The sequence below is a fragment of the Miniopterus schreibersii genome, assembly GCF_964146895.1.
Source record: "Miniopterus schreibersii genome assembly, chromosome: 22".
NCBI classification, from domain to species: Eukaryota; Metazoa; Chordata; class Mammalia; order Chiroptera; family Miniopteridae; genus Miniopterus; species Miniopterus schreibersii.
Genome location: NC_138124.1, coordinates 2,560,824 through 2,579,168, shown reverse-complemented (window position 1 = coordinate 2,579,168; position 18,345 = coordinate 2,560,824). Strand labels below are relative to the sequence as shown.

The 18,345-nt window shown below is 54.7% G+C and overlaps 1 protein-coding gene across 2 annotated transcripts in view; it reads right to left on the bottom strand.

Moving 5' to 3' along the window:
• Nucleotides 1-18,345, bottom strand: part of PCSK6 (proprotein convertase subtilisin/kexin type 6) — a gene marked incomplete at its 5' end in the record, with an annotated part of 102,777 nt that overhangs the window by 3,304 nt on the left and 81,128 nt on the right. The window contains 8 exons of one of the 2 annotated variants that reach the window (XM_081124518.1): nucleotides 148-277; nucleotides 1,895-1,998; nucleotides 3,668-3,755; nucleotides 5,513-5,709; nucleotides 6,275-6,377; nucleotides 8,863-8,901; nucleotides 9,054-9,233; nucleotides 17,290-17,426. In XM_081124518.1, the coding sequence (XP_080980644.1) occupies nucleotides 148-277; nucleotides 1,895-1,998; nucleotides 3,668-3,755; nucleotides 5,513-5,709; nucleotides 6,275-6,377; nucleotides 8,863-8,901; nucleotides 9,054-9,233; nucleotides 17,290-17,426 (978 nt within the window). The remainder of the gene's footprint in view (nucleotides 1-147; nucleotides 278-1,894; nucleotides 1,999-3,667; nucleotides 3,756-5,512; nucleotides 5,710-6,274; nucleotides 6,378-8,862; nucleotides 8,902-9,053; nucleotides 9,234-17,289; nucleotides 17,427-18,345) is intronic. The other variant, XM_081124519.1, reaches the window with a different exon arrangement.

The window sequence follows — 18,345 nt, the reverse complement described above, 5'->3', positions numbered from 1 at the left end:
TGCGATCTGTGTCCTGCCCCGTCCCAGCTACACAGCGCCTGGCACACCAGACTGGGCCGGCCCGCCACCCCTTAGCTGGCACAGGCAGCCACTGTGCCCCAGGCGGCCGCATCACCTGGGCCAGGAAGCCGTCCGATGGGCATGTACCTGCGGCACACTTTGTGGGGCAAGCCCGGCATGTCCTCGGGGTAGTAGCCCTCGCCGCAGGCTGGCACACACGTCCATTCCTGGAAGTGGAAGTTGGCGGCACAGTGGATACATTCTTCTTTGCTGGGCCCTGAGGGTGCGGGGGTGGGGGTGGGGGGGAAGCAGGTATCAGGACTGCCCGCCCACCCTGTGGCCCAGGCCTGCTGCAGGGCCTGTGACAGCCGGGCTGCTGTTCAGGTGTCTCAAGGCCGCCACCACCGTGTGTCTGCACTGGGCCCCCCTCGCCCACTGCTGGGAGGGGAACATCACACCCCCATTTCGTACACGGGGCATGGAGACAGGAGCCCAGCTCAGCACAGCTCCCCACACCCCGGGCCAAGTTTGTGGGCCCCGATTCCAAATGCTTCCTTTCCCAGCACGCTTTGCACACTCAAAAGGTGGCTGGACCGACCCCGCAGCGGATGCCCTCTGGCTGAGCAGGCTGCTAACAGCTCGAAAAGGCACAGTCATAGGTGCAAAGTGAGGAAGACTCAGAGACGTGAGGTGGATTCCGGAGGTGAAGGGAAGGAGGCTTTTTAAAACATTGTCTGGGCCCCGGCCAGTATGGGTCAGTTGGTTAGAGAGGCATCCTGGGCACCGAGAGGTCGTGGTTCGATTCCCGGTCAGGGCATATGCCAGGGGTTGCAGGCTCCATCCCAGGTAGGGGGCGTGCAGGAGGCAGCCAATCGATGTTTTGCTCGCTCTCTCTCCCTCTCCCTCCCTCTGTAAAAATCAATAAAAATATAGTTTTTAAAAGATAGATAAAAAGGCGACAGGGCGGACAGCTGAAAGAAGCTGCTGTGACGTCAGCAGCTGAGAACACTTCTGAATGCTAAGCCCAGCTCCTTGGTGGCTGTCCCAGAAGGAGCGCCCACGAAGGCACTTCTCATGGGCCTCGAGGGCTCATGCATGTCCATCCCTGGGAAGCACAGCTGATGCCACGTGGGGTCACACAGCCACCTCCACAGGGAGTGCCCAACACGCCCCATTTCCCAGGACCCAGATTATGGCAACTGTGATTTGGCAGAGACCTAATTCTTAACAGTTACTGCAGCAAAACACTCCATCCAACGTGGCCTTCTTACAATAAGGCCCAAGCCGCTGGGTCAGGAGGGAGCGGCAGAAGGACACTTCCCTGGAAATGCAGCTGAGCCTACAGGCTCCTAATGTGCTCCCACCTCCGAGCGCAAATGACGCAGCGTGAAAGCCAGCGGAACGAATGCGACGTTGGCTGCTCCGCATAAAAACCGTGCCTGGAAGACATCTGCGCTGCAATCGCGGTGGGAAATGACAATAGAACATAAAGCTGTTTATGAAACTCTTTCCCTCCTTGCAAAAAGCGTTCAAAGTAAGTGAAAATAGGCACAAAGGATGAAGGTAATGTTTTAACCCTCACTCGAGGATATGTTTTTCATGATGCTAGAGAGAGAGGCAGGGAGAGGGAGAGGGAGAGAGAAACACTGGCTGGCTGCCTCCCGCACGCACCCCGAATGGGGTTGGGGGTTCGAACCTGCAGCCCTTTGCTGCGAGGGCCAATGCTCCAAGCACTGAGCCAGGCACAGTGATTTAATGCCACAAAACCCATGGCAGCCCAAGAAGTCCTAGGGCTTTCTCGGTTTCAAGAGAAGGAAGTCGCCCATCTGGGTAGCCCAGGTCCCAGGCCCGTGTGGCCCGATGGAACCGAAGCCCGTGCAGGCGGTGGACTCACCCACACAGGTCTTGCAGGTCTGGTGGCACTTCCCACAGGTGATCAGCTCCGAATCGAAGTAGGTGCCCGGCTCACAGTCCGGAATGCAGCTGCCTCGGGCGAGGCTGTGGGAAGAAAAAGGCGGCAGATTTTGACATCCCTTCCAGATCCTAATGAAATGATGATTTGCCCTCCAATGTCTTTCACGAGGGGAAACGAAATTTGCAAAAGCACAGCTCTTTGTGTGGGTGGAGGTTCTGGGCCGGAGAAGCTGTCCTGAAGCTGCAGGTGCCCTGGGAAGGTCGTCCTGGGCCTTAAGGCAGAACCTCTACCTGCACGAGGCCAGTGGGACCAGGCTCCATCTCCAAAGCCCGTTCTCTCCTGGGCTGGGATGGCTTCTCTTCACTGACATTAATCAAACTTGAACCCAAACCCCAAGAGGAGAACCGAGCACGTGTGGGGGCGGGGTGGCTCAGCCTCACTGAGTCCGAGCCCTTTGCAAAGTGTTAGCAAGACTGATCCTGAAACCTGCAGTGGCTCCTACCTCTGCCCTTCACGATGACCTTGAAATCAAATGCACCCCTGGGACCTAGCAGGCCCTGCCTGATGGGGCCTCCTGCCTTCCTCCCTCGCCTCCTGGGTGCATGGAGGAGGCTGGACCGTGCACTCTGGGGTCCTGCCTCAGCCACTTCCTGGCTGTGCAACCCTACCCAGCGCTTGCTAACCTCTCTGAACCTCGTCTCCTCTCCTGTTCACCGGGACAACCGTAGCTCCTGCAGGGCAGGGCTGCTTTGGGGTCTAAATGAGCAAATACTTGCAAAATGTTGGACACGTGTCTGGCAGTGAGAATAAATGTCAGGGACTGTGACTTCCTCCGCTCCCAGGGTTACTCGGTGTTTGATGCGCATGTTGGGAATGCGCCTGCCCCTAGTGCTCTGGGGGGGTGGGACCCACAGGGTCCTGCACTTAGGGGGAGATGCCGGTGCGGACCCATGGATAGGGGCACCCAGGGCTTTTCTCACTGTGGAGCCAGGGTTGCTGCGACTGGCTGGGCTTTAAATCAAGTCCTCAAATGCAGATTCTTCCTGCATTTGTTCCCGCCAGCGAGATGGCAGGGACGGGCTTGCTGTGCACAGTGTGAACGTGACAGTGGTGATTTGCAGCCGCAGCTTAAGAGGATATTGGGCAATAAAGGGGAGCTTTCTGCGGCTTAAGGCCGACAATAAAACCCTGCTTCCGATTGTGTGGCTGCTGTGTTTCTCCCTACGAGACCATTTTCCTATGTGGGCGGCTGACTTCCTCTCTCCCCCAGGACCCAGAGGACACAGAGAGCAGCTCCCTGGGTCCCTCCGCAGCCCCCGCTGGGAGACAGGCTCCACCTGAAACCTTGGAGTCCTCCCGACACCTGCTGTTCCAGCCTGGGGTCCAGGAGCCTAGTTGGAGGTGACATCACAGCCACGTCCCCTAGGCCCCCAACTGGGGCCAGCTCAGTGCCCCTTTCTCCTTTTACCTCTAACCCTGCCTTGTCCAGCTGACAGCGGGCTGCACAAACATTTCAAAATATTCCCATAAAAATCATTCACCCAGTAAAATATTTTTAAAGGAGATGTGTGTTGAGCTTGAGAGAAGAGAGAAAACGCGAGTCTGATTTTATAGACACTTAACCTTTACCCCGAAAGGCTTCTGAAAATTTAGCTTTCAGTGCAAATGGGCAGAAACGTGGCAAATCGATGACAGAAACAAAAACCAGCAGAAACACGGCGCTGGTCTTGAGGTCGGAAGACGGGGCTTTACCTGAACCCTTCCTTACAGACGGTACATCTCTCGGGCTCATCCACGCACTTCTTACAGCTCGGGTGGCACTTAAGGCATTTTTTCTGGCCTGGGGGAAAAGACGGCGAAGAGAGAAGGGGTGGAATCAATGCAATCACGTCTGGGCGATGAGGCTGGTGTTCCTAAGACAAGCTGACAGAGCTGCTTGTTACCAGTGCCGGTCCCCAGGTGTCATAATGCAACAGCCAGAGGCCACATGAGACCCCGTGCCCAGGGGTCAGGTGTTGGGTCTCCCACCTCTTTTTTCCTGGAGTAAATGAAAGTCCTCGAACAACCTTGGAGGGCCCTGTCCAGAGAAGACGGGCCTGGGTTCTGCTTATTTCCACAAAACTGAAGCCGATTCCTGGCCAACAAGCAGAAATGACTCAGGTGCCTTCATGCAGGTGGCAGGGTGGAGCCCTGAGCCTCTCGCTCCCCCGAGTGCCCTCCAGGGGTCTTTATTGAAGGCTTGGCAGTCGTGGGCAGAGATAGGAATCTAGACACCCACCCCTCCTACCTCCTGGGGAAGTTCTGGGTCACCAGGCCCCCGCCTGCATTTGCACAAGTCAGTACCTAGGTCACTGCTTCTGGCGTCTCATCACTACTACCTGGTGTTCCGGGCCTGGGAGCTAAGGGCTACTTGCTCAGGGCCCACAGGCATGACACACACGTCACAGGAGGACCCGCAGGGTCAGTGAGGGTGGCTGCTTCTTGCCTTGAGATCAGGTGGGGTTGAAGCGGAAGGAGCCTCCACCATGAGAACCGGTCTGGGGGCAGCTCAGGGCAGGTCGCAGAGGCTGTGAAACGCATCTTGAATGACAGCGTGTTTCCTTTCGAGAGCCTGGCTACTCAGTGGCTTTCTCTGTCTCTAAGGGTTTCCTGGCTACTTGTCTACAGGGGTGATGGCAGTGCTGTGACAGCAGGGGGCCCACGGAAGGCCTGGCACCTCCTCTGAACCTGAGGACGACCCTCCATCAGTCTAACCCAACCCTCTCTTTGCCTGTTCCCTGGGGGGCTGAGGTGGTGAAACGCCGTCATGGGGTCCTGGGCCCATCCCCCCACCTTCCTGGGACCTGGCTTCGCCGCCCTGAGTCCAAGTCCCACCTGTGCCACCACCAGTTGCGGGCCTTGCTTTGTTTCCCAGCTGGGAGGCGCGGGAGGAGCGCATCGCCCGCCTCTAAGGGGGCGGTCACTGTGAGAACCGCAAAGACTAAGCTGCCTCTCTGGCCAACAGGCTGCTCTTCCTCTGTGGGGGACCCGCAAACTTTCTGTCCACACTTACACCCCACTTTCTGCTCAGGAGCCCTTCCTAGGAGGGACTTCAGCCAGTTTTGACCACCAAGCCCGTGAGCTGGTGCCGGCTCCCCAGGGCCCACCCCAGGCTGCCCATGGGGACATCCAGCGCTACAGGGACGCCCACGCGGCCTCTCCTAGAGAAAGTTCAGGACCGACAGCAGGACATCCTCAAAGGCCTTTCTCTTTCGATGTCTGAGAGCCACCTGCCCAGGCCGCTTCTCTGCCCACCCTCAGTAATGGGCCCTGACTTGCGGGTGGGAGATTCCTCACACTGTGGGGCACACTACGGGGTTCACTTCAGCGTCACTGTGAACTCTTCTGGCCACACATGTGAGTGACTGGCTGTGAACCAACAGGTCCAAGGGCTCTGATTTCTCCCTCCCCCTCTCCCTCCCCTGCTCGGGGTGCTTTCTCAGAAGGACTGAGAGCACCTGGAAGCACAGGGCGGGTAAATTCAACCAGGAGAGGGGCCCCCAGCCCAGCGAGGGACCGCCTGCCTCATCATCTCTAAGCCCTGCGACATGCACTTACTTTCCAAAGCGTAAAACCCGGCAGGACAGAAGCTCACGCACGTGTTCATCTCCTGGTGGTGGTAGAACCCGCGGCGGCAGGACAGGCACTGGGTGGGGCTCCTGCCTGAGCAGGTCTCACACCCCCTGTGGCACCGGCGACAGCGTCTTGCTGCTGTGTCCCCAAAGTAGCCCAAGGGGCACAGGCTCACGCACTTCCTGGGGGGGAGAGAGGCAGAGAGGGGACCTTTCCAACCCGCCCAGCCCCACGCTCACGACCCGCAGCACAGGCACCTCCGCCAAAGTCAGGCCACGGAGGCAGTGAGCCGCCGGGAACAGCTTCCAGATTCTGTCAGGGACCCAAATTCCTTGTGTGTTGAGAACCCCAAAATTACTAAAACGTATGAAAGTCCAAACTGGTGGACATCGGTGGGATTTCCTTTTTGGGCATCACATGGATTCTTAAGTAGGGTGCCAGGTGTGGGGGTGAGAACACAGCTGAACACAGGCCTCCTGGCCCTGGCCGGTGTGGCTCAGTGGCTGAGTGTCAACCTACGCACAGGGAGGTCACAGTTCAATTCCCGGTCAGGGCCCATGCCCGGGTTTGGGGCTCAATCCCCAGGAGGGGTGAGCAGGAGGCAGCCGATCAATGTTGATGTTTCTCTCTCTCTCTGTCCCTAAGAAAGAACCCCACAACAATAAAAATATAAAACAAACAAAAAACAAGAAACCAGGGCCCCTCGATCGTGTGCTGCCCACATGCAGGCGACACCCCAGCCCTTACCTGCTGGTCTTGGCACTGCCCAGGCTGAAGTGGACGCAGTTCAGGCACTGGTCTGCATTGGGGCCGTCACAGCCCTTGTCCCCACACTCCGGGTGGCACATACCTTAAAGAAACAAGCATTTCCTTTCACCCATAGACACACTTGCTCAGTCCAATCCGGACCCCTGGGACCCTGTGTTGGGGTCCAGAGAAGCTTCCCAGGAGGGGGGTGGGCGTGAGGGTCTGGACGGCCAGGCCAAACCTGGGCGTCCACCCCCATGGCAATCTGGCCGCAGGGGAGCGGTGACCCTGCTCAGGGGGCCAGTGTCAGAGGGTCTGATCCTCTAGACAGGGACAGCCCGAGACAGGAGAACAGCAGTGGCGGGTGGGGACACAAGAGGGACACTGTGAGAGCCTGGAAGAGCGGCTGGGATGGGGACAGATGAGGCGGGTAACAACTGTGCCCGTGAATTCCCTGCATCGCGGTGCCGGGACCAGCCAGCCGTCTTGATTTCTGAAGGAAAAAACAACGGAATATGGGGTGTCGAGGGCCTTAGGGCAGCTGCTGACGGACAGTGGCGATCGCGCCGGAAATGACCAGGAAAGACGGGGGGATTTCCATGTGCCAGGACCACGGGGTGTGGCTGTCCCTGGTGGGCCTGGGGGTGGTGGGGGCGGCTTCACATGCCCCCCTCCTTTTTGGCTTCCCTCCCTCTCGCCCTCAGCAGCGGGCCACCACTGTCTCTCCTCTGGGGCCCTATGTCCCCTCAGTTTAACTCTGGGGGCCTGTATCCTGTTGCAAAAGCGACAGGGCGAGATACGGGGAGCTTAAGGGACACCGGCAAGCCTCGCCCTCAGGCTGGGGTGCAGCGTGTCCGCACGTGGCCTCTTTCCCCGGCCCGATGAACGTGACCACAGCTGCCAAAGCCGCCCTGTGGGGGGACCGTCCTTCTGACCCCCTCCCTGTCCCCCCCCTAGGAAGTGGCTCGGGAAAGCCCGTGCGCAGGGAGGAGCCCCGGGGGCCATTATGAGGCCTTTAGAAAGAAAGAAAAAACAACCCCCTCTGTAAGGTTCTAGTTATTGCAGGGGGCGGGGGTGCGCTCAGAAGCACAGAGGACGTGATTTGCTGGCCACCAGCGTTTCCCGGGACGGGAGGGCAGGACAGAAGTCCCATTCTCGGCGCCCACAATGGGTCTTTGCTGAGCGCACAAAGCCCTCTTCATTCCCCCTTCGAGAGCCTCCTGACCTTCCCAGTGTTAGGCCGGTTTATTTTGCTTCCCTCCCCGAAGGTTTGATGTTGTTGAGATTTCCAAGGTTGGCATTGTGGGTCCCACTGTGAACCCCTTTCTGAGCGGGGCTTGTCCCTGGGGATGTGCCGGGCTGCACATCCTGGTCCGGAGTCGCCTGGTCCCTCAGCATCAGAAAGACGCCCTAACCCCACAGGGTCCCCCCCCCAGCCAGCCAGGCCACACGCGGGGAAGGCTGAGTGACCCGGGCTGCGGACCGGCCTGACCGTGAGATCCCCGGACAGCGGAAAGGCAGAGCCGCTAGCAGATTAAAATAAAATCAGTCATTTATGAGTAATCACTGAATCTCGCCGTGGTTTGTAAATCACAGGGGGAACCAGAGCAGATTGGCCCATCCATAATTCACCAGTCCATTTCAAAGGAAAGGTAGAAGGAATTTAAAATGGAATTGCCCATCATTTATGCCCGATATGCACTCGGGGAATCTCCAGTGTTACCTCCTTTCCCCCCCAGAAGCTATTAGATAACTCACAGCCTCAACAGGCTTAGGGAGCACCCATCATTCATCACGTAGCTGGAACACTTAGCCAAGGGTCATATGCCCAACCAGAAATGCTGGGTTTCGCACAAATCACTACAGATGGTGCGGAGGGGAAGGAACAGCCTTCTGTGTGACGTGCTAATGGAGATGGGCAGTGTCCGAGGCCCTCTCCCTGCCGCTGGCTTCATGGAGTGAGCCACAGGCCCAGAGCCGAAGGCCCCCTGGCAACGAATGGAAGAAAAGTCTCTGGCCGGTGTGGCTCAGTGGATTGGGCGTCATCATGTGCACTGAAAGGCTGCCAGTTCGATTCCTGGTCAGGGCACATGCCGGGGTTTTGGGCTCGATTCCCAGTGTGGGGTGTAGGAGGCAGCCCACTGACGCTTTGCTCTCACACTGATGTCTCTCTTTCTCTCTCTCTAAAAATAAAAAAATTGTTGGGGAGAGAAAAGTATCTGCAATGGCATCTTTTCCTCCTGGGAGATTCTGCAGCTGCCTCGTGTAGCATTAGCATCTACTGACATAGGATCTTGAGACCCAATCCTGGGTCTTTATCGCAGCCCTTGAGGCCGGTCAAGATCTCCACGCCAGGTCCCTTCCTGGCTGCACTCATTCGACCCAACCATCCCCGGCCCCCATTGGGACCCTGGTCCTTCCCACAGTCTGTCACCAAGGACTGACAGTGGGTGGATCTGAGGGGGCTGGGACAGGAGATGGGAGCCTCATTAACCATGGGGCAGGGCCCAGTTCTGGTTGGGCACATACAACCTCGATTTCCCGGCCTGGGAAGATTGGAAATACTTACTAGTTTGAAGCATACTTACTGGTCTGTAAAATATTAGGAGAGCCGTAGGAGGAAGGAGCTGTGTGAGTGCAAATTAGCATCGTTATTACGACTTCGGGACACGAAGGCAGACAATCCTAACCCCACCTGAGCCAGGAACGGCCCGCGTTTAAAGGGCGAAAACCCAGAACGCGCCGAGGCCGGCGTGTCCTCTAGATCCGGGCTCATTACCTGTGTAGTCCTCTTCGTCCTCGGGACCCTCGGTGTGCGACAGCGACAGAGCGGTCTTGGGGGGCTCCAGCTCCGGGGTGGAGAGCTCCAGCATCCGGGAGCGGGACTGGTGGGAGCTGAAGGTGTTGTACGGGTGCTCGGCCGTCCCGTAAAAGATCAGGCTCCATTCCTTCAGCTTCCCTGCCAAGCACCAAACCCACGGAGTCAGGGAACCTCCCTGGGGAAGCTCCTGATGAACTCTGGCCCCCCGGCCTGGCCGATGGCATCTGTCACTCACAGAGGTGCCACGCCCCCAAACCCCATCCCAGGGCAGGGTTCTGGGGCCCCTACCTTCGCTTCCTAGTCACCCAAGGACCAGGGAGGCACCTACTGCCCAGGCCCTGTCTCTGCCCCAGGGCCTCCCTGCAGCCTCCCTCAAGGCCCCCACCCCCATCGGTGGCAGCGACAGCTTCTTTCTCTTGCCCAGCGGGCCGAGCTGGGGCGGGCCTGGCCCTGAGCTTTGCCCCAAGTGCCTCCAGATGTGCCAACTGGGCTACACCAAGGAGTCCTGCAGTTTCAGTCCTTAACCCTGGACCACAGCAAGACTGCTGGGGCCTGGGCTCCTTCCTTCACAGCTAGCGGGGCAGGTGGGGACATCTGGGGGGATGGCAGTGCCGCTGCAGCCCAGATGTGCGCAGAGGCCGGGGCAGGACGTCCCAAACCTCCCTAAGTCAGGCGTGGGACGGCCTGGACTTCTGGCTGGGCCAGCTTTGGAGGTTGGAGGTCCTTGGCTTTGAATAAAAACACTCCCGAGCTACCCATTTCCTGGGATCCAGCCTTCTGAAGGGTTATTTTAGACACTCTGGGGCCATTTCCCTAAAACATCCCTATCAGGCTCCGCAGTTGATGACAGCGACACAGAAGCAGCGCTCGCGGGTGCAGGTGCAGAAACCTGGTCCCTGCTTATGGATCTCCATCCACCCTCAATCCCTTAGGGTCCAGTGCAGCTCTATTTCCAAACCGCCGAGGAATCTGGGCATTTGAACTACTGAGTGACGAACTGTAATTAGGGCGGGAGCAGGATGACTACACGAAGGGACCAAGGGCCCCGTAAGCTGCAATTTGAGTCGAGATTTCTTTCAGACTTATACGATGTCGCCGAAAACCCGCAGCAAAGGCTGCCTCACTAAAATTAGATTCTTATTTTCGGATGCACTTTTGGTAAGACAAACCAGAGGGGCCGCTCCGAGCTCAGGACCAGGGAGAGAGAGCAGGAAGAATCCCAAGAAACCAGAATTGTAGATCCTAAGAGTTCTCATCAGAAGGAAAAAAACAAACATTTTTTTTTCTTTTTGTGTGTGTGTGTCTACCTGAGATCATGGATGTAACTCAACTTATTGTGGTGATCACTTCACAATATACACAAGTCAAATAATTACGCCGAACACCTCAAGTGGGTTCAGCGCCATCTGCCCATTTTATCTCAGTAAAACCGGGGAAAGATTTATTCTAAGACACCAGGAGGGGGCTGGAAGGCAGGAAGGGGTTCAGGAGTGGAAGAGACACTTGATTTTTATTTTAAAAACCACAGCGTATATTACTTTTCACACACATAATTTTTTTTAAGAAAATATGTTTAATTTAAAAAAGCTATGGGCCCTGGCCGGGTAGCTCAGCTGGTTACAGCATCGACCGGATACACCAACGTTGCAGGTTCGATCCCCGGTCAGGGCACATGCAAGAATCAACCAATGATCCATAAATACTTGGAGCAACGAATCTCTCTCCCTCTCTCTCTGTCCCTTCCTCTCTCTCTAAAATCAATCAGTCAATAAAAGTTTTTAAAAAAGCTATGAATCCACATACCTGGGTTCCGGGTTCGATACTTGATCAGTCCCCAATCAGAGAGGAAGGGAGAGGGGGAGAGAGATAGCAACATCGATTGGAGCCTGCCTCCAATCGATCTCTCTCTCCCCCTCTCCCTTCCTCTCTCTCTAAAATCAATGGAAACATGTCATCAGGTGAGGATTTTAAAAAAAGAAAAGAAAAAGCCATCTTCAAAAAGAGAGAGAGAGAGAGAGAGAGGCCCAGAAAATGAAGGAATCTGTCTCAGGCTAACACTCAGTGGACGTTTTCCCTGCTGAGGTCCAGTGACCCTGAGTTACCAAGTTTACCGAGTTGAACGCAGCGGTTTGGGTGGAAGGAATAAAAAAAGTTCCGTCTATGTATAAAAATATACATGAACACTTTGAAAGGGTGAGTTTTATAGTCTGTGAGCTGGATTTCAATAAAGCTGCTCTATGAAATACTTTACAAACACACACATACAGAAACGCCAACCTTCACTCGGTAAATTTAACACACGGCTAAAAATGCACGTTACGGCCACATTACGGGAAGCAAGGGGGGGGAGGCGGAGGGAGGCTGGGACTGGCCTGGGAAGGCCAGGCGTGCACACGCGTGTGCCCCCGAGCATGTGTCACACGGAGTGTTTATTAGCTTGATAACAGCAGCACTGAGGACAAAAGCGGGAAGGGCAGCTTTTAAAAGGGAAAACACAGCTTTTACACACTTGGAAAGTGGCACCCTCTCCCGTGTGATCACAACGCAAATTAGGGAGATACATCAGCTCTCTCCCCTCTGCACCCGGGGAAAGAGTGACGCAGACCTGCGCCTCCAGAGACCGTAAAGCACCTCAACTGTTTTGAAAAGCAAATCGGTGATATGTATCCACGGCAGAAATATCTCTGGTTTCCACTTCTTATTTGTCCCAGGCGTCTGATTTCTGGTGAATGATCCTATAGAGATAATTTTAAATTTAGGAGAAAGCTTTCTCCACGATGCTGTCTATTTATAGTGGCAAAACCGCAGAAGGCAATCTACATGTCCAACGAGAGAGGGATGTAAACGATGGCATTTTCCCCTGGTGATGTATTATAAAAAATATATAAAAAGCTGCTTATGCCCAGCCGGCGTGGCTCAGTGGTTGAGCACTGACTTAGGTTCCAAGAGATCCCGGTTCGATTCCCGGTCAGGGCACAGGCCCGGGGTGCGGGCTCGATCCCCAGCAGGGGGCAGGCAGGAGGCAGCCGATCAATGACTCTCATCATTGATGTTTCCGTCTCCCTCTCTCTGAGATCAATAAAGACAAATTAAAAAAAAAAAAACTTAAAAAATGCCGCTTACAATGGATATACCATGACATTAAAAGCTGGTTGATACGCAAGTAACAGAAAGAAACAGAAAGTGATGCCTGCAGCATGGTTGGACGGAGCTCTGTAAAATGTCAGGAAAAAAGGCCACATGGAAATACAGACATATTTTTGATCATGACCTGTTTCTTTTTATTACTGATTTTGAGAGAGAGAGGAAGGGGGAGGGAGGGAGGGAGAAACAGCAGCGTGAGAGCAGAAACTGGCTCCCTCCTGCACGTGCCCCAACCGTGGATCAAACCCGCAACCTTTCAGTGCCCCGGGGCCCACGCCCAACCAACTGAGCCACACTGGCCAGGGCTGACCAGGCCATGTTTCCGAAAGTAATAAAGTCGACCTGAGAAGGGGATTCAGGAGAGTCCTTCCTTTTACGTTACCTGCTCTGTCCAGGCAGCTAGATGCCGGGGAGGCTGCGTGGAGAGAAAAGCCGCAGCTCCCCAGGGTCTGCTGGGTTTCACTGGGCCCGACTGTCCCCTGGGGCCACCGCAGCTCCCACCTGTGTGGGAACAGGTGAGGCTCAAGGGCAGGGGCGGAGTCCGCCTGGGGAGCCACACAGCAAGTCCAATGTAATATCCATCGAGTAAAAAGTGATCAGTGCACGTGGCTGCAGGTTGATGGCGTTGACTGTCTGAACTAATGAGCGATGTTTGAGAAGAACCGAATTCCCTGAGCTTTCTTTGGAAAGCCTTCCATTCCAGGGTAGCAACCTCGTGGGACACTGTTTAATAGTTTGAAGCAGAAATGCAGAGTTTGGTTTATAAACTTGGGACAGTGTCCCAGGAAGCTTAACATCAAGAAACTGTTATTTCCAGGCTGGTGTGGCTCAGTGGTTGAGCACTGTCCCGTGCACCAGGAGGTTGCTGGTTCAATTCCTGGTCGGGGCACATGCCCGGGTTGTGGGCTTGATCCCCAGTAGGGGGCGTGCAGGAGGCAGCCGACTGATGTTTCTCTCTCATTGATGTTTCTCTCTCTCTCTCTCTCTCTCTCTCTCTCTCCCTCTCCCTTCCTCTCTCTGAAATCAATAAAAACATTAAAAACAAAACAAAACAGGGTCCCAAGGTCTTCATCCTGTGTCCCGACTCCAATGTGCGTGGCAACCTGGTCTTCCCCTCACCACCCACCTTCCCACAGACACTTCCCGGTCAAGGTGACTTGCACTCGGGTCAAGCTGGACCTTCGCCACTCATCTGCACCCCTGGAGTTGACTCCATGAGCTTTGACAAATGCACTCGATTCTGCCAGGACCGCTGGGAACTCGCCCAGCCTCCACTCTCAGGTCTGTGGGGAGGATGGACTGAAGGATGGGGTCCCACGGAAGCGAGCGGGTGGACTCAGGTGTGCTGGGCTGAGCTCCAAAGAAAGCCAAGCTGTGTGGGAACTGAAACGACTCTGACCCGGGACACACCTGTGTGCACAAGGAAGCCGCTGAAAGCCAATGCATTTCAAAACCAAGATGCGGGTTAGCAATTTTTTTTTTTGGTTTGTTTCTTTGGTTTGGAAGAGTGTTGTGTAAGAAAGAAAAAAAAAGACTAGAAATGTACCTCCTGAGGTTGAGACTTGAAAGCATTTCCCATTTTAGTCCACTGAGTAGATGGCAATCTAGCTGGCCCTGAGCGCAACTCTGGATACGCTGTTGCTTCCAAACTCTCCAGATCCACAGCCAGTTTAAACTTCCTCAAAGGCTCTGAGGCAGGTCTCTACCGCTGACCTCGGCCTGGGACTTGCCCAGAGGGCAATGGACCGGTTCCTGAAGCCCGCTACACTCGCAGTGGGCAGGTCAGAAGAGGGGGGAAGAGAAACTTGAGCTTCCATGACAACCTACTATGTGCCAGAAATGTTCACGCCCATCAAGTGCACACAACACGCCCACGAGGGAGTAATTACTCACAACGTCTCCCAGACAGGAACCGGTGGAGCCAGTGCTGGGAGCCAGGCCTTCCTACCTCTACATTCAGGCTCTTTTCACGAGATCACATGGTGACCCCAGGTGCAGAACACCAGGCACATTCTGGGGTTGTTTTGCAACCCCTGGAACCTCTGCCTGTTGGCTTGCTGACCTATTTACCTTGTGTTCCAATTTATATTTTCTTTTGATTGCTACAAAGATTAACTATATTTTGTTTATTGGTTCTTTATATATTTTTCTTCATGAATTGCCTTTTTAGGCTTTTTGACTATTTTTCTAGTGAGGGTGCTTTTCAGATTTCTTAGTGATTTGTGAGCACTCTTTACATATTAAGGCTACAACATAGAATAAAGCTCTGTCTGCGATCATCTAACTATGGGGACTGAGAAGTCAGGAATGCCTAAGAAGGTGTCTGCCTGTGTATTAAAATATTTTAATACCAAATGTTGTTTTTTAATTTTCCATCTTAGAAAATGACCCTTAAGCATATTCAGAATTCAGTGATAACTGTTTACTGAGTAGCAATGTTGAGTCTGAAAAATAGTTTGATTTATTAAATAAGTGGTTAAAACCAATGGCAACTAGACCTTTACTCCTGTGAGTGGGTCCTGGAAAGAAAGAAATAAACTAATGAAATGAGGCATCACCCTCAGTTAAGGGGACCAAAGCTCCTCTCAGAAATGGGATAGCTCTGTTGGGATAAATAAGAGTTGTTTTTTTTGGGGGGGGGGAGAAAGAGCCATTGGAAGGTCCTACATTGAATGCATCCCCCTTGAGCCCCAAAGCTAGTCCTCTACTGATAGGATTGCCACCACGCCCCAGTGAAAAGCCACTAGGACACGCAACACGAAGCAGGATTTGCCCTCAGTTCCATCCCTAACTTGTCTCCCACAGGACAGTGATCCTGGGAGACGACACACCTTCCTTGGCCAGGAACCGGCGAGGTAGAGAGATGACTCATGGACTATTCAGCTTTTTAAACAAAGCTGTAAATCTAATGACGTACACCAAGCTCAGTGTGCCAGGGGTGAGCATTATTTGAGCTAGCACATCACTCAGCTGCCCTAATTACTTCATAAACTGCAGGTCTTATCTGAGATTTGAAAGCATTTTACTCAGCACACCATTGGAACTGAGCTGGCTCTTTTTTTTTGGTAAATCTAACAGTAAGATATTTAGTAAGTAAAATAGAGAACATAAAACTCAATGGAATGGCCTAGAGCCATCGGAACTGAGTTGGCTTAAAAGAAACAAAACAATTAAGTTGTAAAGTCTGAGGGAGATAGAAATGGGCATCACAGACATGCAGCACCTTGTCAGGAGGTTCTCGGAGAGAACGGCGCTCCCTCTCCCAATGCTGTCTTCCTCTTGGCTGTGTCACCCCCGGCACCGAGAGTCCACCCTGACCGGTGGGATTAACTGCTCCCTGAGCCCCAGTAACATCTGCAGGGCAGCTCCCAGGCCCTGTTTCTCCTGGTTCCAGAAAGCTGGAGTCACCTTGGTCACCCAGTGTCACAGTCCCAGGCTGAAGTCCCCAAGAGATGACACCATCCTGACCTGAACAAGGTTGGGGCTCGACCTGCTTCGAAAGGCAGCCTGGCTGTTAAGATAGGTCTCACTCTTTGTCTCCTCCCTTGACTCTGAAAGAAGCAACGCAGACTCCACCTTGTGCTCGGGGAGGTAGCGCTCATGCCCGGCTGTGCTGAGCGTGCACTGGGACGGGGGAACTGTCCTCACCACGCACAGAGGGGCCTGTGGCATGTCCAGAGTAGTGGGCCACTTGCAAGCACTTGTTTCTGCAAAGCCCCCCTCAGGGGCAACAGTTCCCTGCAGGGCAAAGCTTCCACAAACAGTCATACCCCAGACACTGCCGCAGGGATGTGCAGGCTGTGACAACATTGAAGTGTGAGTCCCGGTCCCCAAACTCCGGTAAGTCCCAGAAGGTCAGAGCCAGGAGCTACCAGGAGATGTTTATTCCGTTCCTGCCTCAACCAGCCAAAGACCCCAATGCTAACCATGCCGACAGATGGACACCGGCCTGTTCAGGACTTAATTCAGGGCGACCCCTAGACAGTATCCCTTGTATCCCAACCCACAGATTGAGAGAGAAAAATTTCCAAATAGCTTTTCTGATACTGACCTAGTATCCAGAATAGGTAAAGAACTCTTACAATTCAATACGAAAAGACAAACGGCCCAATTGTAAAATGGGCAGAAGACCTGAACAGACATTTCTCCCAAGAAGATTTATGGCCAATAAACAAACCCGTGGAAAGATGCTCAGCATCATCAGTTTCCAGGGAAATGCAGCCCAAAGCCACAGCGAGGTGCCACCTCACCCCCACTAGGATGGCTCCAATAACAAACAAACGGAAATAAGACAAGTGTTGGCGAGGATCTCGTGAAACTAACATCCTCCTATTTTGCTGGGAGACATGGAAAACTGTCTAGCCACTGTGGGAAAACAGTCTGACAGCTTCCCAAAGGGTTAAACATGGAATTACCCTGTGGCTCAGCCATTCTGCATGGAGAGAATGGAAAACACGTCCACGGAACAGTGTGCACAGGGACAGTCAAAGCATCAGCATTCCTAAAGGCCACCAAGTACAGCAATCCAGCTGCCATCGGCTGACGAAAGAGCACAGGAAGGTGGCCCAGGCCGCAGCGGAACGGAGTCCAGTCAGAAGGAATGAAGCATAAATGCTACAGCGTGGATGAACCTTGGAAACATTATGCTAAGTCAGAAAAGCCAGACACGAAAGCCCACATGTGGTATGATTCCACTCACAAAGAATGCCCCAGGGGAAGTGAATCCATAGAGACAGGAAGGGGATCGGGGGCCCCAGGGGCTGGGAGGGGCTGCGGAATGGGGGTGACTGCTTAATGGGCACAGGGAATCCTGTGATGAGAAAGTCCTGGAACTAGACGGTGGGGACGGCTGCACAATCCTGTGAATGTACCGAAGCCATTTAATCACAGCCTGTGAAGTGATGAAAACGGTGACGTTTGCATCACGTGAATTTTACCTTCATAAAAAAAATAAAAATAAAAAAATGACTGGAGACACTGTAGTTAAATCAAAGCCCTAGAGCTGAAAGGGTGGAGACACAAAAGCCATGAAGCCCCCAGCGCCTCTGACCTTGCTTCTCCGGGTTGCGGACCTGGGACGGCACGTCTTGGATATCCAGGGTCCACTCCCCCTCGGCCTTTTCTCCCCAGCAGTGCACGGTCATGAACTCCCAGTTTGAAAAGCCTTCGTTGGAGTGGTCCAGCAGCCTGCAATGGGAGACTGGCGGTCAGAACACGGGGGGACCCGTCCACGGAGGGCTCTGTCTCCAGGCCCCTCGAGGGCTGCAGGTGTGAGCACAGCCCTCTGCCGGCGAAGGTGCAGGCGAGATGCTGGCCACTGTCACAGCCGTGTTCACGACACGACCCTAAGCAGTGGTCTCTCCACTGTCTCTCTGGGTCTCAAGACACCGAGAGGCAGGCCCGGGCCTCGCAGGCGCCCGGCAGGAGACAGGAACTCTGTCTGCAAGGTCACTTCCCTCCCGATTTTTGAGGAGCCAGCCCAGGTGCAGTGACCTGCTGGCCTCGCTGGGGGGCACTGTGACTCCTGGCCCTGTCCTTCCATCACCTGCGGGTCACTAACAAACGCCCTCAATGTGTCCTTCAGGAGGTGCTCGGTCCTTACCCACCCCAGGCGCATCCTCTGGAGCCCGCGAGACCAGGGCGGGAATGCTCGACAGCAGGGCCTCTGCCGCAGGCCCACGGGCCCCACCAGGAGGCCCGTCTAACAGGCTGGTTCTCGGAATGAATGAGACTCTCCGCTGGTCTCAGAGCCGCTCTTGCGTGCTGCTCTCCAGAAGAGACAGAACGCACAATGTACAGCTACTCCAAGTGCGGGAACAGGGCTGTCCCTGCCTCTCCAGGGCTTCATGTGTTTCCAGGGTTGCATTTGGGGGGATCACCTAACAGGCCTGGCTGTTTCCCAGGGGGGTGGGAGGCGCCCCTGGGCGCAGTGTGGGGAGGCCCGGGCGCTCCCTCCTCCCAGCCGGCCTCCCATGGTCCGTCCAGAAGCAAAGGTCCCTCCTGGATGGGCCTTCAGCCCCGGGCACAGTCCCATGTGTGGTTTGAGCAGAAGCAGGAAGCAGCTCCAGGGCACCCGTGGCCTCCCCGCCTTAGAAGAAACAAGTTC